At 41.4% G+C, this 25,126-nt stretch overlaps 1 protein-coding gene across 1 annotated transcript in view; it reads right to left on the bottom strand.

The window, feature by feature from the left end:
- The window catches only part of igsf9bb (immunoglobulin superfamily, member 9Bb), a gene marked incomplete at both ends in the record, with an annotated part of 136,344 nt that overhangs the window by 68,753 nt on the left and 42,465 nt on the right, over window positions 1-25,126 (bottom strand). Inside the window, 3 exons of the mRNA XM_080434541.1 lie at window positions 1,977-2,094; window positions 6,807-6,961; window positions 23,623-23,769. Coding sequence (XP_080290667.1) covers window positions 1,977-2,094; window positions 6,807-6,961; window positions 23,623-23,769 — 420 coding nt within the window. The remainder of the gene's footprint in view (window positions 1-1,976; window positions 2,095-6,806; window positions 6,962-23,622; window positions 23,770-25,126) is intronic.

Raw genomic sequence — 25,126 nt, 5'->3', positions numbered from 1 at the left:
ATTTGTGGATCTTTGTGTGTGTGTGTGTGTGTGTGTGTGTGTGTGTGTGTGTGTGTGTGTGTGTGTGTGTGTGTGTGTGTGTGTGTGTGTGTGTGTGTGTGTGTGTGTGTGTGTGTGTGTGCGCACACACACACACACACGTGCATGCAGTTAAGACACACAAACACACCACACACATCTTTAAGCCAAACTCTGACCTTCACCATGAATGTAATCCTAAAATACACAGGAAAAAAAACAGTAAAATTGTCCACAAAAAAATGAATATTTCCCTCCTCTTTATGTCCTTGAACCATTGAACCTTTGGGTCATCCCAATGACACACACACACACACACACACACACACACACACACACACACACACACACACACACACACACACACACACACACACACACACACACACACACACACACACACACACACACACACACACACACACACACACACACACACACACAGACCTATTGTTGTTGCTGTAAACTGCTAGCCCAATATGTTAGTTCTGATCTGGAGCCTAAGGGCCTGATCCTTTAACAGGCAGAGCATTTCCATCTGCCAAACCCATTAGCAGGGCAACCAGGACCCGGCCTGGTCAGGATGAGTGTGTGCGCGTGTGTGTGTGTGTGTGTGTGTGTGTGTGTGTGTGTGTGTGGGGGGGGGCGGCAGACAGAAAGAGAGGGAGAGCGTGCAAATGTTTTCTTGTATGTGTGCCTATGTGTGTCTGTGTGTCTGTTTGTTTGTGTTGGCGTGTGTATCATCCGGACCCTGCTGAGTGCTGTGGTCTCTGTCGCCCCTCATTTGATGTGCTGCTCAGTTCCTCCTGGAGGGCATCTTTTAATCTGTCTCCCTCGGTAAATTATACATAATGGGTCAAGTAGCTAAGCTGACTGTGGCCTGGTTTTTAATACAGTGGCAAGTGAAAGTATGTGACCTCTGGTTCATCTGTCGCCGATCGACAAAGAGCACCACGTTTGATTTATGACAGAGGAGCGACTGCAGGTACTGAGGTGCACGGTACATGTACTGTACACACCGCTGACCGCGCGTAAAAAGCTACACATGCATCTACTGCAGCGATTCCCAACCTGTGGGCCGGGGCCCACCGGTGGGCCGTGAGAGTATCGCAAGAGGCCCCCCAAATAATTGGCAAAAAAATGCTTCATATTTAAAATATGAAAATGTCATATTTTATGTCTTTAAAACCTTGAAAATGTGGGTTTCATTGTAACACCGATAAATAGAAATGGAAATAGAAACGTTTCCGTATCCATTACCATGGAAACGTGTTGTCATGTTTGTATCAGTGTCATCACAGTGATATGGTATTTACAGGGATGAGGCATTCATTTGAGCATGGCTGAGGTGTGCTTTATCGTGATTCGAAGACACAAACAAAGTTTAGCCTGAACAAACCGTTCTATAAATAACGAAAGTTATGTGTTGTTTTTTTGTTAGTTTTTTTGTGAACATAGGCTCTTTTCAACTACAAGAACTAAATGAACTGGGCCGTGCTGTGTAACGTAATTCACAGGTTCTGGATTTGTTTCCATTCACTAAAGGCTCGGTTTCAGATACGATTCTCTCAGAACCTAATTTGGGCTCTGCTCAGGAGGTGGTACTAAACCTGACTAATGGGAACCCAGAACTCAGAACTTATACTTTCCAAATGTTTCTAAAATAGCAGATATACAAGCTCACAATGTGCTTGTACTGCTATTTTCATTTTGTATGAGTTTCCTTTAATGACATACCTCCCCCTTCAGGGTTGCTTCTGGTTATAAAAATCACACCCAGTGTGAAGAGAGTGGTGCCTTTGAATTAGTGTAATTGGTTGCATCCTTGTGTTGCAATCAGCTGCAGCTGTTGAGGGCGGCCGTGCTCAAACGGACGGACGGACGGACGGACCCACACACACGGTCAAGTGTAGGAGTGGCTGGCACCACTCAAAAACTTCAGCTGAGTGGGGAGTTACCTTGTACCAGAAGGCGTGTGGTGTGAATGGCCTCTCCCTGTAGGCTGATGGCCCGGCAGGTGTACGCGCCACGGTCCTCACGGTTGACGGACAGTATCGTCAAGCTTCCGTCAGACACCTGAGTGCACGCACACACACACACCACACACACACACACACACACACACACACACACACACACACACACACACACACACACACACACACACACACACACACACACACACACACACACACACACACACACACACACACACACACACACACACACACACATCAAAAGATAAATGCTTAGTCCATGTCGAAACATTGGGATATATTGTACATGCAAATATGTTAACAAGATGGGGACCATAGTACCTGCATAATCAATAAAGTTCAGCTATAAATGTGACCAAACGTGACCAATGTGACCTATTCTTTGCATGAAATTATTGTGCAGCAATCTAGAAAGATTTGCAGTTTGCGTCATATAGAAACTAATACTATGCATACTATCACCACCAGTGGCAAATCCAACATAATTTGTCCATCTTCTTCTTGCACTAATGATTAGCATGATGATGCCATTCAATATACTGTAAACACTACAGATATTGTACACAAAACAAAATAAAATGCAATATACAGCCAAAATGCTAGCATGTTACATACAGTAGGCTACAGTACTTTCACTGCTCAAAGACACCAGTCATTAACAAATCAACAAATATAGCATTTACAGATTCAACCCTATGGTACAAAACCCATTATTGTCATTGTGATTATCGTTGCTGTCGGGCAGAAACCTCTTATCTCGATATTCTAACCTTTTCGTAAATGCCCTACTTGATCATCCTACAGCGTCAAAAAGTAGCAGATCCACAAGCTCGAAAAAACGCAGTGAAGCGACGTGTTTTGAGCTTGTAGATCTGCTACTTTTGCTGTTTTTGAATTTGAATCCTGAAAAGTAAAAGTTTAGGACATACAGTACAGTACGAGGTTTCCCACCCGACAGAGACGTTAAGATGAATCACATCTAATAGGATGAATGAATGAATGAATGAATGATTTCAAAAGGAATCCCAAAATGCAAGTTGCAAACACTGAAGTCAGATTACATTATGACGTCACTAGAAGTCTTTTTAAAGAACATAATAGAGGGAGTGTAGCTGAGGGTCATGATGATGAAATAGAGTACAGTAGTTTCCACATGCAGCCTCTGAGGCAGAACAATCACACCATAGCAGCAGCTAGCACTTTTCCACCATAATGGGAACCAATTTGAGAGAATAGTGCCCGCTTGATTTGCTTTAAATCTCTCGACCTATTTTCCAAACACATACATAATGGTTTTGGGTGAATTATGCAAAGACTTTTAAGACCCCAAAAACACACCAAAACAAATCAAAGTACATTAGAATTGTGTATAATGAAAGGCAACACTCAAAGTCAACACTTTACAAACTATACACAGATATCTCCAACAAAATATATATTTTGTGATGCAAGACAAATTCATTTCCCCCGTTTTTTGGGCGGTGTAGCCGCCCCTATAAGTGGGGTTGGGACACCACATTAGTATTAGTTTCCTGCACTGTGATTGGCCCACTTTCCTGTACTGTGATTGGCTGACTCTATTGGCTGACTCTATTCAACACTGTGATTGGCTAGCGAGACACATGATGACATTAATAACCTATAAATAGGATTATGCACTTCCAAAAATCATTTTTTTTGGAAGTGAGCTTCCATCACTATGATGACCACTGTGATGACCACACCGCCCACTTCACACTGGGTGTGATTTGCGGTGAAACCGCCCCTATAAGTGAGGTTTGGAAATTTGTACAATTATCCTGCGCTGTGATTGGCCAAAAATCTACCCCGCCTAACCCTGCACCGTGATTGGCCAATCACAATCTATTCAGGACTGTGATTGGCCAGTGCCACATGACACATTTGCATAGCCCTATATAAGAAACCATAACTTTAAAAAAAACATATTTTTTTTTTTTAAGTTATGGTTTCGTCCATCATAAAGAGTGTTTCAATAAATGTATTTATCTTTTGTACATGATTGGTTGACTCCATTCAGTATTGTGATTAGCTAGCAAGACACATGCTGTGATTGGCTAGTGATACATATGACGAAACTAATCTAAAACCACTGTGATGTGACACTAGTATATTACTTAGATACTGTCCATTTCGTGAGAACAGTAAAGAAGAACTCAAAGATCACTATGGCTGAAATGAGAAAAGGGAAAACCGATATTGAGAAGAAAATAGAAAGTCTTCCTAGAAGTGGCCCTTTCAGATCAAAGCATATATCAGAAAAGGTTAAAGATGGAATTGTGACAAAGCACAGCTCTGGCCAAGGTTACAGAAGAATTTCAGGTAAACTTAAGATTTCTAAGAACACAGTTACCAACATAATCCATAAATGTAAGAGACGAGCCTTGTACATCAGAATTGTACATCAGAATATGACTTTCATAAAGAGTGTTTCAATAAATGTATTTATTTTTTGTACATGATTGGTTGACTCCATTCAGTATTGTAATTAGCTAGCAAGACACCGCCCACTTCACACAGGGTGTGATTTTTTTTAAACAAACAAACAAACAAAAAAGCTGGTCTATCTGACAGGTGTAAAACGAACAGTGTGACAATTACAGTACAGTCTTATTTCTGTGTACGCACAAACTCACTGTACTGAAACAATAATATAGGGCTAGCGATTATTGAATCGATTGCTTTTTCAAATAATTGGATAATCAAGAAGCGTGGTTTTCCCACCCCAAACTCCACCCCAGAACACATATTCTCCCAGCTCATTTAATTAGCTTCAAGCGGAGGAGAGAGTACCAATGTTGTTCTTGTCTAGTATGTTAAAATTGTATGGATACTTGTTATGCATTACATTTTTCTGCGCTCCAAGGAGCACACTTTCCTAGTTATACTCTGCAGACGTTACGTGGAATTGGTTACCTGAAAGCCTTAAAGGAGTAGTTCACTCCAAAAATGACTTATTTTCTATCAATTACACACCCCATGACATGAAGGCTTGAATTCATGGATTCTTTTAACCGGTGGAGTCGACTCAAAGAGTCTCCTATTGAGTCTCCTATTGACCGATGACCCGGTCATCAAATTATTGGCTCGGGAATGCGACAAAAACTAAAAGATCTCCAGGAATTCAAGGCATTCATGGGGTGTGTAATTGATAGAACATAAGTAATGTTTTGGGCGAACTACTCCTTTAAGTCGATTAGCTCCATTGTTAACTCCAAGCCCTCCATAAAGAGCTGGCTGAATAGCAGCTGGACCTAACCATCAATTAGTTGACTTGCAACAGGTTCCTTTTACAGTACGCTTTCTGACAGACAGTCATGCACGTATAATGCATGTTTATGCATGTTTTTATGCAAGTATGGTTCAATGATGGTCGGCGATGAACCAAACATAACTTGGCAGTATGTGTAATCATCTATGTACAACATAGTAAGCCTTTTATAAAGGAGAAACCTACAGTATTTGGACATAATGCCTTCATATTTTCTTGCACGTCATGAACAACGGTTTAGTTGAATACAAGCATTTATCCACTGTCTCATTTGGGTTAGAATGCATTAAAACAGGCTAACATGTATTTTCTTTCTAGCTTGAGGGATACATACGAAAGTGAAACAGACAAGCAAACACGTTTGTGTCATCTGCCTGGATCTGGATGTGCCTCCACCAATTGAAGTGAGCTGACATTAGCAATGGATGAGCACGTGGTGCATCGCTATAATACGCCAATAGACCTGGTCCAGGCAGGTGGGTGGTGGATGGCACAAATGGTTGACCTCGTTGACCCCAAAATTGTATTTTACTGTATACTGCATATACACTTATTTCTGGGTTGATAAAAATATATATTTTCAAAGTGTATACTTGCACACCAGTTAATAGAAACCCATGATATACTGTAATGTGGTTACTTTGAGTGGGAAATTACTGTGAAAGGCTTATTCAAATGTAAAACATTTCTTTGAACAAAGCTGGGACATTTGAATAATTGATCGAGAATGAGTGAGTGGGTGGCATATCCGCATGCAGCAGTCAATAGTTAAGAGTGGATATGCTACTGTAACTCTGGCTCTGTTCTCTCTTGTTTTCCTCTCAATCTTCCCGCACAGTTTCTAATCATAACCCATACTTTTGAGAAGTTACCTGTGCTACAGTATATGTGTGTGTGTGTTATATAGCGTATAAACACCGACATTTCTAAATTATCTTCACTCAAAGCATAATTTCATTTCATGAGGTAAAAGTGAAAGGTCCCAAGCACAAAACAATTAAGTAAATTCTACTCACAAGGCTCAAGAATCAAGTTACAGTACTGTATTTATAAGCCATTTAGATGCTAGTATAAACATTAATGCAATATAACTTCATGATCTGATGTTCTTGTGGTGTTCCTGTATATAGAAATATATTAAAAGGAAATCAACTTTTGACATTTCAGGGTGTGTTTTTGTAATGTGTTACAACATTCCTGTCACTGTTTGTTTAAAGTGATTTATTGGCTGAAGGCCACTTCAACCGTCTATCATCAGGTGTGTTATGGTGTGGTTCATATAGCATTGTGCTACCTGTTTTAATTCAATTCTCTGATCCTGAATAAGGCAGGTTGGCCAAAACGTCTCATCAAATCAAGAGAGATACAAACTGTTTGTAACTAGAGTTTGTCTACTTTCTATTGTTATACAGTATACTCTGTTGTGTGTTTGTTTTCATTGGATTAATTCAGAACATTTCAATACACTGCAAGTCCAGCAAATATATATCAAAAGTGTGTACCTTGTACTTGGCACTGTTGACCACAAGTCTGTTCTCTGTCCGCAGCCAGCTGACTGAGGGTTTGGGATTACCAAAGGCCGTGCAGGTCAGAGTGATGGTGCCCCCTTCCTTGGCCTCTACGTATTGCGCTGGCGTGTCCGTGAATGTAGGGGGAGCTGAGGAGTCATAAGAAAATAAAGCCTGGTTAAGGATACGGTCACACGTGCGACCAAAAAAGTTGCATTCCCGCTCAATTCCATTCTATGAAGCTTCTTGTTGCGAAGCAAAATCACGTCACATGAAGTTCAACTTCGTTGAACTTTACACGTTTGATGCCTCAGCATGCGTTGGTCATTGCCACATCATGTGTGACTGTACCTTGTACTCCGTCGTACAACTGCGTTGCTTGCCGAGCAATGCCGACAGTAGCTGATATACAAGCTTGTACATCGGCTCTTGTCGGCAAGCGATACAGAGCATCGCTGTCGTACAACAGAGAATAAATTAAGCTTAAAAGAGTAGTTCACCCCAAAAAATGACTTATTTTCTATCAATTACACAACCCATGAAGCCTTGAATTCATGGAAATTCACAAAAAAAGAATGAAGCCAGCTTCACTCTATCAAAGTCAAGCGGTCAGCATTGCCAAGTTGCACTGCAGGGAAATGAAGTTTACGGTCTGTACTGGGGAGGCAGGGGACACCTCGGTCACCTGCTATCAGAGCATGTAAAAGAACAAAATTCAATTTTACTAGAAATATATACCAATTTTATCATTGTCTTTGCACCAATATGAATTGTACAGCTTCATACCAGTAGCTGCTACATGAGCAACTAACCCACTGATAGTTTACTGTAGTATAAAATCCCTGAAAAGATTAGGAATCTATTGTGGTTACATGTAGTCATGAAATGGAAGGCTGCCACAATTAATATGATAAACACTGTATCATGTCTTTTTGATGGTGCAAAGGTAGCTAATTGGTTGTCACATGTATAGTAGAAACACACAGAGGGCTAATGTCCATTGACCAGTGACCGCCTGTGTAATGCAATTGGATGTCAAATTGGTCATGAGCAGAAGTCATAGAATTATCAAACTTAAACAAAAAAATCTTTCTATGAGTAACACATAATATGATACATTCAATACAATCATTCTTTTCTTGATGATCAACTACCATTCTAGGACCACCACTAAATTCTAGTGCCAGTTCCCGAGCATGCGAACACATCATGCCACAAACCACAATCACTGGAGACCTGTCGCCCTCACTATAATCATCAGCAAGTGTCTTGAGAGGCTGGTAAGAGATGACATCTGCTCGGTGTTAGCCGACAACGCTGGATCCATGGCAGTTTGCAATTGCATACAGCCCAAACAGAGCCACTGATGATGCAGTGGTTCCGGCTCAGCACACTGCCCTCACTCACTTGGATGAGTAAGAGAGAGAGTAAGAACAGATACGTACGAATGCTGTTTATGGACTTCAGCTCGGCCTTAACCCATTAAAACCGAGAAAGCATCTGTGTCATTTTAGATTTTAGCTATATATATAGCAACTTAAGTTTTACAGAAAACAGTGGTTTAGAACAGTGATTTTAAAAAATGTTAAAAAATCTTGAAAGTGTTGGATTTTTGTGTGACTTTTTTTTAACCCAAATCTTCTCTTTTGGGGGTCCCTAGCACAAAACATTTTCAGATGGGGGGGGGGGGGGTCTGTGGCCAAATATGTATCATTTTGGGGGTCCTTGGCACAAAAACTTTTTGAGAACTACTGGTTTAGAAGGAATTTGTAGAATCGGCCTGAGGTCTTAATGGGTTAAACACACTAGTTCCGGCTGGACTCGACACAAAGCTCAAAGACCTAGGCCTGCACCCGACTATGTGCAGCTGGATATAACATATTGGACTTTCTGTTGAGACATTGTCAGGTGGTGCGAATGGGAAATATAACATCTGACCTGATGACCCTCAATACTACTGGTGCCCCACAGGGCTGTGTGCTCAGCCCCCTCCTGTAGTCGTTGTACACACATGACTGTATCAACACACAGTCACAGCAAGAAAGAAATCCCAAATTGTCAAAAGATCCAGACCCCACTTTGAGACCCACTGTGTTACATTAATCCAGCTGAGTTGGCTCTCTGCTTATTCCATCTGCTCTATGGTAGAGATCCAAACAGAAGGTACACCTGTAACTAATCTGGCTGATAGGCGAACACATAACACAGAACAGCTTTGTTGCTCATTCAATTTGTACTTTCCAGACACACGGTAAACTGCTATGAAAATTCCAGAAGAGAGTTTTGGCTATACAGTATAAAGGAAATCTTCTGGTTGGTTGAAAGGTTGCAAGGTTTCTGTCAATACAGTCCACTTCCCAGACGTTGTTCAACAGACAAATCCAAAGTGCCCTCACCTCTAGAAGGAGGATTTGCAGTGATCCCAGAGGGGGGAATTACTTCTCTACAGTACATTGACCCGGTAGCGGCTTGCTCAAAGCGAGCACACAGGGGAGCAGTTGGAGGTTAAGTGTCTTGCTCAGGGGCACTTAACCAGGCCTGAAGGGGCGGATGTTCGAACCGGGGACCTTCTGATTCCCAGACGGTTACTCTACCGCCTCCACTACTGCCGCCCTTGATAGAAAAAGACATCAAACCCTCGAATGGCAGCCGGCTGTGCTGCACAGTGGCAAGGGTTCATTTCACCTGAGTGTCCAGCCAAGTGTACATAATAGCAGACGACTAGCCAATTCAAACAGGTTACCGCTCAATAATGCATGTGAGTGAGCCCTCTCACCTTGCTGTGACTCTCATGCTTGACTGGTCATTTGTGAGGAAGAGCCGGTCTCTATGACCAATAGATTTACACAGTTTAGGAAGCAAAAGAGAAAATGGGGACAAATCCAAGACAGCAATCATGAGGAATCATGAAATTAAATAAATAAATAGAAATGAAATGTCACCCATGTTATTAAAACCTTTATGAATGATCAGCTATCAATCTCCCCCAGCTAAGGGATATTACATTTCATAGTAAAATCCTCGAGTGTTAATTAAACTCTGAGTGTACAAATGTAACCAAATGGACCCGTCCATTTGGTTATATTTGTACACTCTAGAGTTTCAAATGGATAAATTAACACTGAGGATTTTACTGTGTACCAGGTCATGTTCAACAAGTGGCTTGATGTTATTAAATCGGACTTTTCAGCATCCGTTTTTATAGCATTTGTGCCTTTGCTTGTTAATACATATAGATAGTGATACAGAGTGACGAGAGAGAGAAGCGATGAAATGAGCCTGATTTAATCCCAGGCACACACGGTACTGTATGTGTGTTTAGCCCACTGAGCCACAAAGCTGCCTCAAGAAAGATGGATTTAACACCAGACAGAATCACAGGGCTATACACTGTTCAACACATAGGGCTCGATTCAGAGTTTAGCTCACATGCAATATGCATGGGCATGAGTCCCACAAGATAATCCAAAAGATACTCTTGGAAACATACTCATATTCCGTATGCTTGTGTGCTTATATTTTGCACACTCTATATATTGATATTGGTCGTTGCATGTATTCCTACAGGCTGGGGCGGCACCTGTCATCAGGGAGTGTTGGAGCGGAAGGAGTAGGACGCCCTACGTTCCTCCAGGTGGGGGCTCCTCAGGTGTTAGGTGAGTCAATATGCAACAGCAGTGACAACACAGAAATGTGTGTGGGGAGAAATTAATTGTAATAACGACTAAATTCGGGAGAAAAGGGGGGTAAAAAATTATTGGCAACACAAAATATATATATTCTTTTTTATATAATCTTTCAATGGTATGCTTTTCACAATACGCATACCACAATTATTTAATTTTTTGACAACTTCTCTAAAAACTATTTTATGTTGTGAGTGTCTGGCCCACTCAGAGTGTATACAAATGTAAACCAAATGGACCTTAACTTACATAATACATTCTCAGAGTAAATGAACTCTATAGTGCACATGGGCAAGTCAGTACCCATTGAGCCCATCAGTTCCAGAACTGATTAGTTTTACTTATCAAAAAAACATTTCTCCAGGACTCATCACCCAAGACCCATAAACAAACCAACCCAAACCCTGTGCTTCAAACAAACCCCTCCATCCCCACCCACAAACTACTATACTGTAGACACGCCGTAAAATCCTCTGTGTTAACTTTGTTATTTTGGTTACATTTGTACTAATCTCTCAAGAACAGATTCTGCTCTGCGTTTGAATCTGTAGGGGTGGTTCGTCACATCGCACTGGCCTACAAGAGGGCGTGCCTTCAGATCAGGAGGCAGGCCGCGCTTTACCCAATCAAATGTAGTGGGCGGGATTTACGTGTGTACCGATCCTTCCCCTCTAGAAGCAAACCGAAACTAATTTAACGATAGCGTCCTCGGAGCAGACAAAACCACGGAAAGATATTCACATTTTAACTTGCTCTTTCATCATAGAAACAAGTGGGCTTATAACCAAAACAATCCATGTTCTCTGGGAGAAATGGTGTTAGTGTTCCGTGTAGAAATATTGTTAGTGGGAATGAAAACAGTCGCACCACCGGAAGTGAAAGGCTGAAGGCAGACCAAAACCCCGGTTTCCCTGCGCACGGGTGCTACGTCGACTTCCTCCCAGAGCCAAGTGAGATAGTCAAAAACAGCAGAGGGCGCTGTTTTTCCTTTTCATTTGGCGATGGGTTCCCAGATTGCATTTGTACAGACCGGTGCTTATTCTGAACCCCATGGGTTTTTTCACACCAAATAGATGAGATGAGATGATCAAAGGACTGACTTTCTTTATACGTTTATTTCCTCCTGGAGAGAGAGATAGAGGTTGTAATGAAGACAACCTCGCTACGGTACTTTATCTGAGTGAAGGAAGGGAGCTTGAAGCACACTACTGTACATGGTTCAACTTAGATATTAATCTAAATTCTATCAGTGGGAAAGGCTGTGAGGTGTGACACGGTAGCTAATAAAATGCTGCTCTGTCTATCAGGGAAACAGGCTCTGCTCTGCTGCCATTTGTGCTGTGGGCAACGTGCCCGTTTAATTTGGCCATATTCCAGTTAAAGCTTTCTCAGAATCTATTGATATAAATATTTAAACATGTATTTTCTTTCTCTCAAAAAAAATATAATTGTAAAATGACTGTATTGTCACAAAAAGTGTATTCTCTAAACAGAATTTTTATAATCAACTCCCCCAATTTATTTTATTGTACGACGAATAGCGAAAATGGGGTGCATGATATTTTTGCTATTTTAATTGTGCATCCCTATTCAAACTCATAATACAAGTTTCACATCGTATTATCACTGTGACTCTTATTTTGAAGCCCGACTAGTATAAATGTTTTGGTAGCCTGAGGCTACGAGCTCAATCGATGGTCTTGAAAGGCGGATCCAAACACAGCCGCCCGGATTTGAGCGTGGCTTCCTATTGCTTCACCAATCTATGTCCCCGCCTCCCCTCCCCTCCCCCCCCCCCGGCCTGTGCACGGAGCACGCTGACGTCACCAAATTTAGAGCGACGCCCCTCTGCACTCTGATTGGTTAGGAGATAACAAGGCTCAAGACCATCGTTCCTGCATGGCTCCCCCAGGCTTTTTTTCTTTTGTAACAAAAAAAAAAGCATGGGTTTCTGAGGCTAATGTTTTGGAGACTACGGATGGAAATTAGCTATATGGTAAATCTTAATTATTAACACCTGGCATATTAACACCTGGTCATGTATGTGTAATTCATAGTCCTGTTTGGTGTTCATTAATGTGCAATGTCCTGACTAAATAAACACATAAAGTAAAGTATAGGAAGTCCGATTTCTACTGAAAATGTCTTGATGCTGATGGAAAGAGCTCCCTTTTTACAGTGAAAACCATGCACTGTGAAACAGGGATGGGACGTTTAAACAGTTAACCGTGTACACACACAGCGTTTCTCTGCAACATATTGCAACGGTTTCATCATGTCGCAAATCTTTGAAGTGAGCTGGGCTTTTTTTTTTTTTTAAGTACTGACTGCCACGTCGCAGCATGGCATGTTGTGAGCTTGTAGATCGGCTATTTCGGGATAACATTCACCCCAGAATATGGATGCTGGGATCCTTCTAAAATCCTTCCACTACGATAGGCGCCTACAGCCTTTCTCTACCTGGAAAGTTAGCATGATGAAATAGAAGCCATTGTTCTTGCATTAATAAAAAATTAAAACTAGAAATGTGCAGTTCCTGGTGAAACTGTGTGTGCTCACTTCAAGCAAAAATGGATATTATATATATTAAAAAAAGTAAAAAAGTAAAAGTAAAAAAGTCACTCATAGGCATGGGTTTCGGAACTGTCAGACAGAAATGGTTCCATCTTAATGTGCATTAGCGAGGACCAATTACATGAACATAGGCTGAAAAAGTGGTCCTTTCATATTATTGGTAACGCCTGAGTTTACCCTACTATTTCATGTCAATATGGCTGCCGTGAAAACGGTCTATTCTCTCACTTTGCACTCCCGGACCCTCAGATATATAACTCTAAAAATTAGCCCCATCAGGGTCCATTTGGAACCCCAAGGACCCCTGAGGGTCCCTGGACCCCACTTTGACAACCACTGTTCTAGAGTGTAAATTCAACTCTGAGAGCGTAAGAATGGACCCGTGAAATCCTGATTTAATCTGAGTTGCGCACTGTCTTGCTCACACCAAATATAGAAGATCTACAAGCTACGCCGCGTGGTGAGCATGTAGATCGGCAAAGGGTCAGACTTCCATCGACTCTCTTGCCGCGGAGTGGAGGGTGTCCTCAATCACCATGTGCAATGATGCAAATCGAACTCTTTACAAGATGTCTTTCGGGTGCTTAGAATTGCAAAGCTGTTGACACACATATTGTGCCCCAAACATTACACGAGCATCATTATGCACCACACATACTGCTCACTGACATTACACATTCACCGCACGCCATACGTTCACACTAACTGTCGACGCTTCGATTTTCTTTTCCACTGAGTTTTTTAATCATCTGTTCCAGATTTGTTCCATCTCCTTGACATCCCCATCACCGTGTTATGATACGGTTGCCATGGGTACGTTGTCCCAGTCAAGCATGGGATGCTGTGGTTCAAATTAGTTCTACTTGCCTGGGTACTTACTGGTTACTACAGTACACATAATGCGCTGTAAACACATGAGGTAGACAGATTATTGTCTGATCCAATCTCAAAATTAATTATGTGGGTGGGCTGCTGCTCTCTCACCCACGACAGGCTGTTGAGCTTGACTAACAATAATAATAACTGTTTTAAAGCAGTCAAAACAGGTAAAATGGCAACTCGAGGTCGAAGAATAGGAGATAAGAAAGCCGTTTAGTGAAAAATAACAAAAATAAAGCATGATTTATACAACAGTGTCCTGCACCAAAAATAGCCCATCTATAAGCTACGAGCTTGTACATCTGCTATTTCCTTTGCAGGACACAGTCGTATGACCGAGTAGACATTAGATTAGTCCATTAAGACCTGAGGCCGATTCTACAAATGCCTTCTAAATCAGTAGTTCTCGCCCTTTCAAGATTGTTCAAAAATGTTCAAAAATAGCAGATGTACAAGCTCGCAGCGCGGCACGAAGTGACGCGCTGCGGGCTTGTATATCTGCTATTTTTTGAATAGCCAACGCAGAAATCTGAAATGACACGGATGCTTTCCCGGTTTGAACGGGTTAGACATAATGTGATGCTTTGAGGGGAGGCCTCTGATGGATACATAATATGTATTTGATATTATCAGCGAACAAACCCAGATAAGACTGTGAATAGGACAGTATGTTCGACAAGTTTGTATGTCTGTCTGAAGCATTGCTATTGCTGCTGAAGCTGTGACAGAGATATGGGGCCTTTCCTTTCCTTTCCATTTCACTTTTGTAAATACTTCAGGAGGTAGTATAATAAAATATTTATATCATCTCTGTCGGGCTGAAACCTCGTATCTCCAATATTCAACTTTTTATGTGTGTGTGTGAGTCCCCTCCCCCCGTAAATGAATGGCCTACTTTGTCAAACCACACACAAAAATAGCTAACCTACAAGCTCACAACCTTGTGAGCTTGTTGATCAGCTATTTTGGATTTGTTTTAAAGTGAAAGTGAAAGGGGGTATGTGGGTTTTTTATAAATATTGAAACAATGAAAAGCTTGTGACTAAATAATAACTACATTGGATCCAATGGAACACAGGTTTATTTTTTTTCATTTCCTGAAAAGTAACGGTTTTGGACATACAAGGTTTCCACAGGACAGCAACAATATACTGTGACAATAATAAGCTCGTTGAGTTCATGAACTGACTGGTCTCCTTACTAGCTTACAGTTGTTCTCATATGTCTTTCTCTGATGCTATGCAGCGCCTTAGTAACACATTATTTATTTATTAGCTGTCCATCTTGTAAACTCATGAAATATTTGACAATAACAGCTAGGCCACTGGTCATAGACATGTCTGTGTACAGTCCATGGACAGATGTATAGTTAGAAGAATGGGATTATTCTCATTAGCACAGTTAATATATTACATTCATATAGGAAATCATGACCCGAATATTTTGGGTGTCATTCTTGACTCTCAACTCAAATTTTATATGCATAATAAAAATTTAAGCAAGACCTTAAAAACAAACCTGAACTGTTTCAGAATGACCAGACAGTATAGTATTATGCCTCTAGAGGCCACTCAACTGTTTATGCATGCCATGATATTTCCACATTTGGAGCCAGGCCTCACAAACCAGGTACATCTCTTTATAAACAAGCACTGAAAATAATGGATAAAAAAGAAAAAATGAAAAATGGCACCATTGCTTAATTCTCAAGAAGTAGTCAGGGGCCAATACAGAAAAGTGCTTCAGAAATTACTTTTGCTAACATGTTTGGGTAAAAGCTGACAACCAATTTGTTTTGGCTAGAAGGGACCCATAGAAGAAGTTTTATGGTGGTAGTCACGTTGAATTTCTTTTCTGGTGCCTTTTAGAAGCCCTTAATATTTGAATGCTCATTTCATGCTATAGTCAAATAATCTGATTAAACATCATATGCATTTGCTTAATTCTTTCTTTGAAATATATTTTTTGTATTTTAATTAAAGGACATAGATAAGAAAACAATATGGAAAGTTATTTTGAATGTTATTGCAATAGATTTGTAAATATTATGGTAAAAGATACATTTGAGGCAACGTCTTTAGTGGCGATTTTGTCCAAATGTTTACTCTGTTTTGTTTTGAGTATACGAATGACACAATGCAAAACATACATCACACCAAAATGGATAACATACAGCAGGTCTAAAGTATAAGATGCTTAGTTTTGATAGTTTCATTAAGTTTTATTTTATCAAATAGAATTTTAAATGTGTTGATGATCTCATGATCCCAGCTGTAGCCTACTGTACTTTGCTCATGTGATAAAGACAAGCACGAGTCACCACAAGGGGATCAGCGAATGGCAACTGCAGGGCAGCAAAGCGCAAAACCATCTTTGTGGATACACTTGTGGAATGCCCTACCAACTGAAATACAAACTGATCTCAAAACATTTAATGCAATGGTAAAACACTGGTTGAAACTAAACCAAAGCTGTTCCTTAACTCTTTCATTGCCACACTTATTTCAGACTGTGTCGTCCCAGTGCCACGAAAAAGGTGCATTTTTCCTCCGTTGTTTTTTTAACATTGAAGTGAATGGAGCAGCAATTTTTTTTTTTTATATATAATTTCGTCATTTCCGTCCGTGGCCATGATAGCCATAGAGCCATCGGACGGGAATTCCCGTTTTTGGCAATAAAAGAGTTAATGCACTTCATTAACAGAGAAATTCATGGACTGGATGGAATAATACCCTTTTAAACTTTTTATTTCATTTGATAAATTGTGTGACTACATTCTTTTTAGATCGGAGTATGTTGCTTGCATAAAGTCCACCTTTGTTGAGCATACACTGCAAACTGCTATAGCGGAGCCCCTCAGTAGAACTGAAATGGATCGTTATTTCTTGCATGGCGTACAAGTACCGCTGAAGACAAGGAAGCTTCTGAGATGCCGAGGATCAAACGCGATTGAGGATAAAAGCGAGCTGTTCATGGGGAAAATATTTCACTATCTCACAGCATCTGCGTGGCTGCATTCACTTCTAGCCTCATGCATACTAAGCATTCTAATTGCCCCTATAACAGAAAATGATTTGATTCGACCAGACCCATTATAACACAGAGATCAAATCTAATAATTCAAAGAAATAAATCTGATTTTTTTTTTTTCACTGACCATTTAAGGTTTCACAGAATGATGTTTGAATGTAGAGTAGGCGTTGGGTTTGTAATCCCCTGTGTATTTATAATATTTGCACATGAAGAGTGCAGTAGATACATTTGCTTGTTTTGTTGCATTTCTTATTATATTTTATTTATTGCAGGATTTTTTTTAAAGGGTGGGGGGGGTTAGCGACTATGTGACACATGGATTTTATATTGAGAGACCCTTACATAGCATCAATTATAGCTGGTATACTGTAAGACAGTGGTTTTCAAAGTTTTCACCAATGGACAAGTACATATCTCAAGCGACACCTGTATTCATTGTCAATAATAATAATAACATCAATTAACATTTTCACCTACAGCCCCAAAATAGGGACGCCAAGTTGAAAGTGGTTAAAGTATATTTTTAGTGTACTGTATATAATTTCCCACTGTAGTGGTATAGTTGTATACAGTATAATATTGCAATAATAATGTGTCCCAGGGCACACCAGTGTGACTCGGCACACAATTTGGGAAACACTACTGTAAGAATTGGCAGAATTCCTTAAAAGACTTAACCCTTTCTACTGTCCATGACTGTAAAATCTTCCAAGCTCTACTGTATTCTATATACTCAGCAATCTGCTTATGCACCTTCACATTTCAAGTTATGATATTATGCGTCTGTCTGTCCGTGGTGTTTGCAAAGTCAAATATTGACTTTTGCACAGATCTGAGTGTGTGGAAGGGTTTTCCTCGGTTTACTAGAATTCTTTAGTTCCAGCACCCCGCACGCACACTCACACTCACACTCACACACACACACACACACACACACACACACACACACACACACAGTATACTAACGTTTATAGTATACAATTCTGCTTATAAGATTTCAGGATGATTACAATGTTCCTCATAGCATAATGCAGTATTTTGGAGTGGATGTTTTGGCCCAGCCCAGTCTGGGCTCTGCTCTTTAATCCCATCGGGCATAAGTATGGCCAGTGGCCATGTGTAAATCTGGTCTCAGACCGTGGCGTGGAGCGTGGGGCACAGTGACATACCTGTCCCCTCTCGCCCAATCTGTGCTAAGAGAGAGAGAGAGAGAGAGAGAGAGAGAGAGAGAGAGAGAGAGAGAGTGAGAGTGAGAGTGAGAGTGTGAGAGAGAGAGAGAGAGAGAGAGAGAGAGAGAGAGAGAGAGAGAGAGAAAGAGAGAGATAAGAGGAATGACAGGGGGTGGAGAAGTAAAGAAGGAGTGCGATGGGTAGAGTAGAAGGGAAACACCTTTCAAGGAGATATTAAAGATCACTGACAGAACGAGGTACAGTACTGTAGACGTACAGGGGGTGTGAAAAGTGTTGTGCAGCTCACACCGTCGAGCACTGCGGAGCAGTGCTGCAGAAAGCATGACAAGCAGGAGGCGGGGGCGAAGGGGTGGGGTGGGGGTTGGGGTGTTGGGTTTGAAGCTATAAGCTATTTTAAGGGGAGCAGGGAACACTAACCCTGCAAGATCTGAACCTTGCTCAGTTTGTTCACCTCACCTCACATCGGTAAAGGGTCTGCACCGCGCGAGAGAGAGGAAAGCTGCAGTGGAACTCTAAATCACCTTAGCTGGGAGGAAAGAATAAAATTGGGTAGTATTGTCCCAGGAAGCCAGCCAACTGTACCACACATCGAGTATAGTAGCTTACAGTTGAACATTCTCAACTAACTTGTCAAATCTTTCTTTTATTCTTGACGGTTAAAGTGATGTTGAACTATGCTAGACCCTTCGGTTGAATACTGTACAGTATAGGTTCAGTACCTGGCAATAATATGCAAACAAAGTGGTTTCTGCTAAAATAAGAAAAACTAGTCCAGTTACTTTTTCTTTTTTTGTCTGCCTACAGTATTACTTACTGCGAAACGTACATCTCATCATCCCCCATGTTACACCGACATGGGTGACGAATCGATTTCCGTGGCGCTAGAGATCTTCTTTCAAATTCAAAGGGTAACAGGAATACAGCTATTTCACTTTTTCAAAAATAAGTACCAGGACTTGGTGCTATAATATGCTGGAAGATTCTGTTTATTGTTTATTGTTATTCTGTGTATTGCTAAAAGCACTCCATCCTTACTTTACTTTCCTCAACAAGAAAGGTGCTCCAGTGGAGCTCAAATCTCCGGCAGGAGGCATGCCCCAATAATAACTTACACTGTCTGACACAGTAACGTCAAACTACGCCCCTCTCTCTCTCTCTCTCTGTCTGTTGGGCAAACTGTAAATAGCCAAACATAATGCTATGATGTAGCGTCAGTTGGATATATACGGTCTATACGAGTTGCCCACTAGAAAGGTGACACTTGAATACATTGTCAGATGATCAAGAAGGAAAACTGGATGCAACATTAATTGCAAACTATTCATTCACAGGGTATGTTGTCACTTTTGTAAATGCATGCTGGTGCTAATCAGATGCAGGCTTGTGTTTCTCCCTCTCTCTATCTTTACCCTCGATCCTCTCTGCCTCTCTCTTCTCTCTATGCGTCTGTCTAGGCGCTGTGTTGAAGACAGACAGCGACTATTATAATGTTTTCCAATAACAACTAAAATAGTATACTATTATGGGCACAAAAGGGACACAGAAAGACGGGTACAACGGGTACTCTGACAAAGCCCCTAGGACTCAGACATATTGGTTGGATCGGCGGTACTATGACGTGAAACTTTGCACGCACACTCCCTAGAGGCCAAGGAAAACATCTGCCCTGCATTTTTCACATCAGCCTTTTTTAGCGACACCAGGAAGACGATTTTTGCAGAAGTTAAAGAAGATATTAATTACTCCTACAGATTTGGTCCAAACATCACGCAAATCGGTACACATTATTTTCCTATTTCATCCTGATTGGCTAAAATTGACTTCTACTACCTGGCCTGGCGGAGTACTTCTCAGGGGAGCACATTTTTCTAGTTTGTGTTGAACCATCATTATATAATCAATAATCCCTTCATGGAAAGGTGAAGTGGGGGAGTAGGGTGATACGTTATGACATCATTCTCACCACCCTAACCTCCTGTCCCTCCTTCTAACACACTCACACTTCATTGGGAAGAGGACAGAGGGCGACAAAAGTTCACAGGAACGAAGCAGGAGTGCCAGTTGTTGGATTAGAAGTATCATCAGTGTGGCAAGGCACTCACCCACCATCTATGCATCACTTGCTCGCTCAGTGCCAACGACGCTAATGGCTAAGTACTACGACTAATCGCTGATAACTGCCAACGTATGAACATGATAAGGAGAGATGGACTGCAAATGGAGCCGTATAAATAAGTGCTGGTCAAGCTATATTTGAGTTGTATATACTGAGTTGACCTCAGTACGTGCCAAGGCCCCGGACCTGGAGAGCTCCTGCTGTCAGGCATGAGATCTCCTCGAAGTAATGCCAATGGTGTTGGAAACAATGGAGTGTCCATATACTGTAGTGTTTTTTTAGTTTTTTTTAGTTTTAAGTTTTTGGGCCTGTCATTATTCCCAATATGGAGAGAGCATATGCAGCTGCATGTACAGTTACCGTATAGAAAAACGTTGTTGCAGCCAGTGTCTTTTATTAGAGTGCGCCATCATTTCTATGCGGCCGCTCCAATCGCTTCTAGTTGAAAATCTCTTAACCTTTCCAAAAGGCACTGATGTCGTCGTCACATCACTACTTTTCAAAACCCTGCATGATTTCATCAAAAAAAAGTTGCTATGCTATAATGTTATATGGGCACACACCACAGCACATCCATACAATAGCAATGACAACCAGCTGCAGGTGTTTGTCTGGTAGGCTAAAAAGCTAGCATATACTGTAGTTTGTATTTACGCTAATGTCTGGTGTGTCCAGCTGGCACAGCTACACGTCTGAGGATATCTTAGGTTGACAAATGACCATCAGAACAAATCAGTATCCGTTAATTTATGGCAGTGTGCATGTTATCTACAGCCTTCCAGCACTGCATTCTGCAATGTGAATCAGCGCTTTCTGTAGAATAAATGCCAGGTTTGAATGAAGGTTACTTTGGCCGCTGCCACAGAATCATCAGTTTCATTTAGCATCTTTTGTCAGCCATTTCCCTGCTTTACTGCTTTTAAACCTGTTTGTGACTGACCTCCATTTTTGACTGCATGACATATTCTTTTATTCATGACTGAAGTGTCTATATACAAATATACAGCACAGTGGATAACAAATAGCATCTTCTCTTGTTTAATCACTTCTTTGTTTAAATTAAACAAAACATTTAGGTATTATTTGGTGTCCTCAACTACTGTGTCCTGGACAGCAGCACCTGACGGGCAGGGAGAATTAACTTGGTATTCCTGTGCTATACCAGCTTGTGTTATCAGTGTTTTAATCCTGATAAAGAGGTGAGAGGTGTTAACCAGACAGCTGTGGGACAGCAGAGAGAGAGAGAGAGAGAGAGAGAGAGAGAGAGAGAGAGAGAGAGAGAGAGAGAGAGAGAGAGAGAGAGAGAGAGAGAGAGAGAGAGAGAGAGAGAGAGAGAGAGAGAGAGAGAGAGAGAGAGAGAGAGAGAGTGTGTGTGTGTGTGTGTGTGTGTTGACAGACAGAAACAGATTGTGAACAGCAAGAGTGAGTGACTGAGTGAGGGAGAAGTGGAGACTGAGAAAAGGACGGGGCCTGGGGCTCTAAACACTTGGCGTGTCTCCAGACAGAAGAGAGGGGGAGAGAGAGAGAGACAGAGAGAGAGAGAGAGAGAGAGAGAGAGAGAGAGACACAGACAGACAGACAGACAGACAGAGAGAGAGAGAGAGAGAGAGAGAGGGGGGGGGGGGACGAGAGAGGAAGTCAAACGGCACAGATGAAACTGAGCTAATGTGCTGTGACCACAGGGGCGTGTGACACTGTCTGGTGTGTCTGTTACCATGGCAACCAGTGTCAATGTATGCATGTTTGTGTGTGTCAATGTATGCATGTTTGTGTGTGTGTGTATGTGTGTGTTTGTCTGATTAACTGACTGGGTGAATGCTCGAGCTAGTCCTGAGTGAGTGAGAGTATAATGCACTGGGCTCAGTGCATATATCTTGCTTCTGGGAGAGTTACAGGTCCTGTCATTGTTTGTGCCTGTGTGAAAGTAAGCCAGTGGTAATTTGCGTACGTGCGTGCTTGCGTGTGTGTGAGCGTGCACTGCTTTTGCAATATACTGTTTTCTTTTTAGGATACATCACCATTACTCAGCAAACACTAAAATCCTCCCTACGGGTACATTTGTACACTTTTTGCATCGTACTCTTTTTGCACTATTTTTGTACATTAGTGTCTAATATCATGTACTGTACATACTGTACCTGCTGCTATGTTCATGCACCTTATGTCTAACCTCATGTGCATACCGTACCAGCTGTATATCGTTGCTGTCGGGCAGAAACCTCTTAAGTCCGTATTTTTTAGCAAATTGGTGCCCTACTTGATCATACAGTACTACAGCGTCACACAAAAGTATCAAGCAGATCCGCAAGCTCGAAACGTGGCACGAAGCGACACGTTTTGAGCTTGTAGATTTTGAGCTTGTAATTTATTTATTTTTTAATCCTGATAAGTACAGTTTTGGACATCTGAGGTTTCCACCCGATGGAGACGATATGCTACTGTATGTAGATACTAGATATATTGTGTTTGACTTTTATTTTTCTCCTTGCTCTCCCTGTCCCCCCCCCCTGTTCTTTTCTTTTCTCTTTCTGAAAATAACAAGAACGATGGAGCTTGCACAAAGACGAATCTCACCCACTTCTTTACACCTGTAAATCTGTGATGTGACAATAAAGTTCTGATTCTGATTTGTACACTCTCAGAGTTAAATTAGCACTACAAAACGGCAGGACAATTCAACAAACCCCAGAACAGTTTGTCCAGTACGACAGCAACCGACATGCATGTGTAATTGTGCATGTACATACAGTACTGTACAAGTGTACATATACAGTACCTGTACATAAAGTAGCAGTGGTGGAAAGTAACAAAGTACATTTACTTAAGTACTGTACTTTAGTACCATTTTGATGTATTTTTACTTTCATTTTCAATACTTTTACTTCTACTCCACTACATCTCAGAGGCTACAATTATTTGAAAAGTTTAGTTACTAGTTACTTTGTAGATTTTGATTATTGTTACAAAACATGCATTAACCACTTCAGCCCTATGTAAACTTTGGCTATTTGAAAATAGCTGATCCACAAGCTCACAACACGTCGCGATGTGTGCTTGTAGATCTGCTATTTTCAAAAGTTTTTTTAATACATTTTACAAATAATTATGATAAGTTGTGAAATGGGACATTCTGCATGATGAGTACTTTTGCTTTTGGTACTTTAAGTATATTTTGATGCCAATACTTTTGTACTTTTACTCAAGTCATTTTTTATTACCATACTTTTACTTGTAACAAAGTATTTCTTCATTGCAGTATTGATACTTTTACTAAGCAAAAAAGTTGAGTACTTTTTCCACCACTGTGCAGTAGGGCCTATACATGGACTTACCATTGACGGTGAGGTGCACCCAGCTGCCATTGAAGAAGGTGTTGAACTGCTGTTCCAACATGAGCACCTTGCACTCGTACCAGCCCTGGTCGTCTGCACGCACCTTCTCTATCCGCAGGGACGACTTGCCGTGCAGACTGGCCCGACCTGGCCCAGGGAGGCATGGATGAAAAGATGGGGGGAAGAAAGAAAGAAGAAGGAAGGGAGGGAGGCAAGACGGACGGGTGGATTGAATCCATAAGACGAGTGCAAGGGACATGGGAAGGAAAGAGGGAGGGTGGGAATGAAGAAGACATAGGAGAGAGGACAAAAGAGAAAGTAATATTAACCATTTAAACCCGCTAGTCAAATGGACCTGAGTTGCAACTGTACTGGTACTCTTTTTCCACTTGAACCCCAGCATCCATGTTCTGGGGGGAACATTTAGCAAAAAATAGCCAATCTACAACCTTGTAGATTGGCTATTATCCGCAAAGAGATTTGGTGTAGAGTGAAAAAAGAGAGTACATTATTAATTCAGGATTCAGCCAGCTCCAGAGTGTGTTTAGAGTGATATTACTGATAGACCTTCTAAGTTTAAACACTGAATTGGTCAATGGTTACACAACTTTAAATGTCACACAGTGCTTATGAGTAATTGGTTTGTGGTTCAAGCCAGGCCACACGGTACACAGTAACACAGTGCTATTTTAACTCTGAGAGTGTGCAAATGGAAGTGCAAATGTGAGTCCATTAGGTTACATTTGTAAATTCTCGAGGGGCGGACAAATAGCCGAGTGATTAGGGCCCATACCACATGGGCTCTAATGCCTGACAGTTCGATTCCCAGCACTCCCTTACTCTCTCTCTCTCTCTCTCTCTCTCTCTGTATTTCCTGTCTCTTTCCACTGTACCTGTCAAATAAAGGCTGAGAAAAGCCCCCCAAAATAACTTCATGTCTAAGTAAGTAAGTAGGTTGGAGAGGCTTATTGTCTGTACCAGCCAGTGCGCGGGAGTCTATCCCCGTTTCCCAACGCGCTAGTCTAGACCTCTGGGAGATGGATTGCTGTGGTGGAGCGCAACACCTACCATCAGCTCCCAGTAGTTACCGCACGACTTGCCACACCCAAGCCGTGCTACTCATACGCTGAGGCGGCGATGCCCGGGTTCAAACCCATGACCTTGTGGTCAAGGGGCGACTGAGCTACCCGGACACAAATGTCTATTGTCGACAATGATGAAGTTATATTAAGCTCATACGTTCCAAGATGTCTTAAAAAAAAGAAAATTCACATATTTCGAACGGTTTCTTTGTAAAACTGGTTCTCACTAATGCTCCTTGTAAGATGGTATGGTACCATTTATTGTCTCAGAAGTGGGCTGTGGACAGTTCCGAAACTTGCCTACCGATGACATCATTGGTGGGGATTGAGATTGCTGGTTTTATCCCATATCACAGAACAGAACCATTTAGTTTAGGTAAAGCAGTTACAATATATGCATTGTATACTGTAGCATGCTGTGT

The sequence above is a fragment of the Gymnoscopelus braueri genome (assembly GCF_963280865.1).
Source record: "Gymnoscopelus braueri genome assembly, chromosome: 8".
Taxonomy (NCBI): domain Eukaryota; kingdom Metazoa; phylum Chordata; class Actinopteri; order Myctophiformes; family Myctophidae; genus Gymnoscopelus; species Gymnoscopelus braueri.
This window is presented reverse-complemented; position numbering and strand designations above follow the sequence as displayed.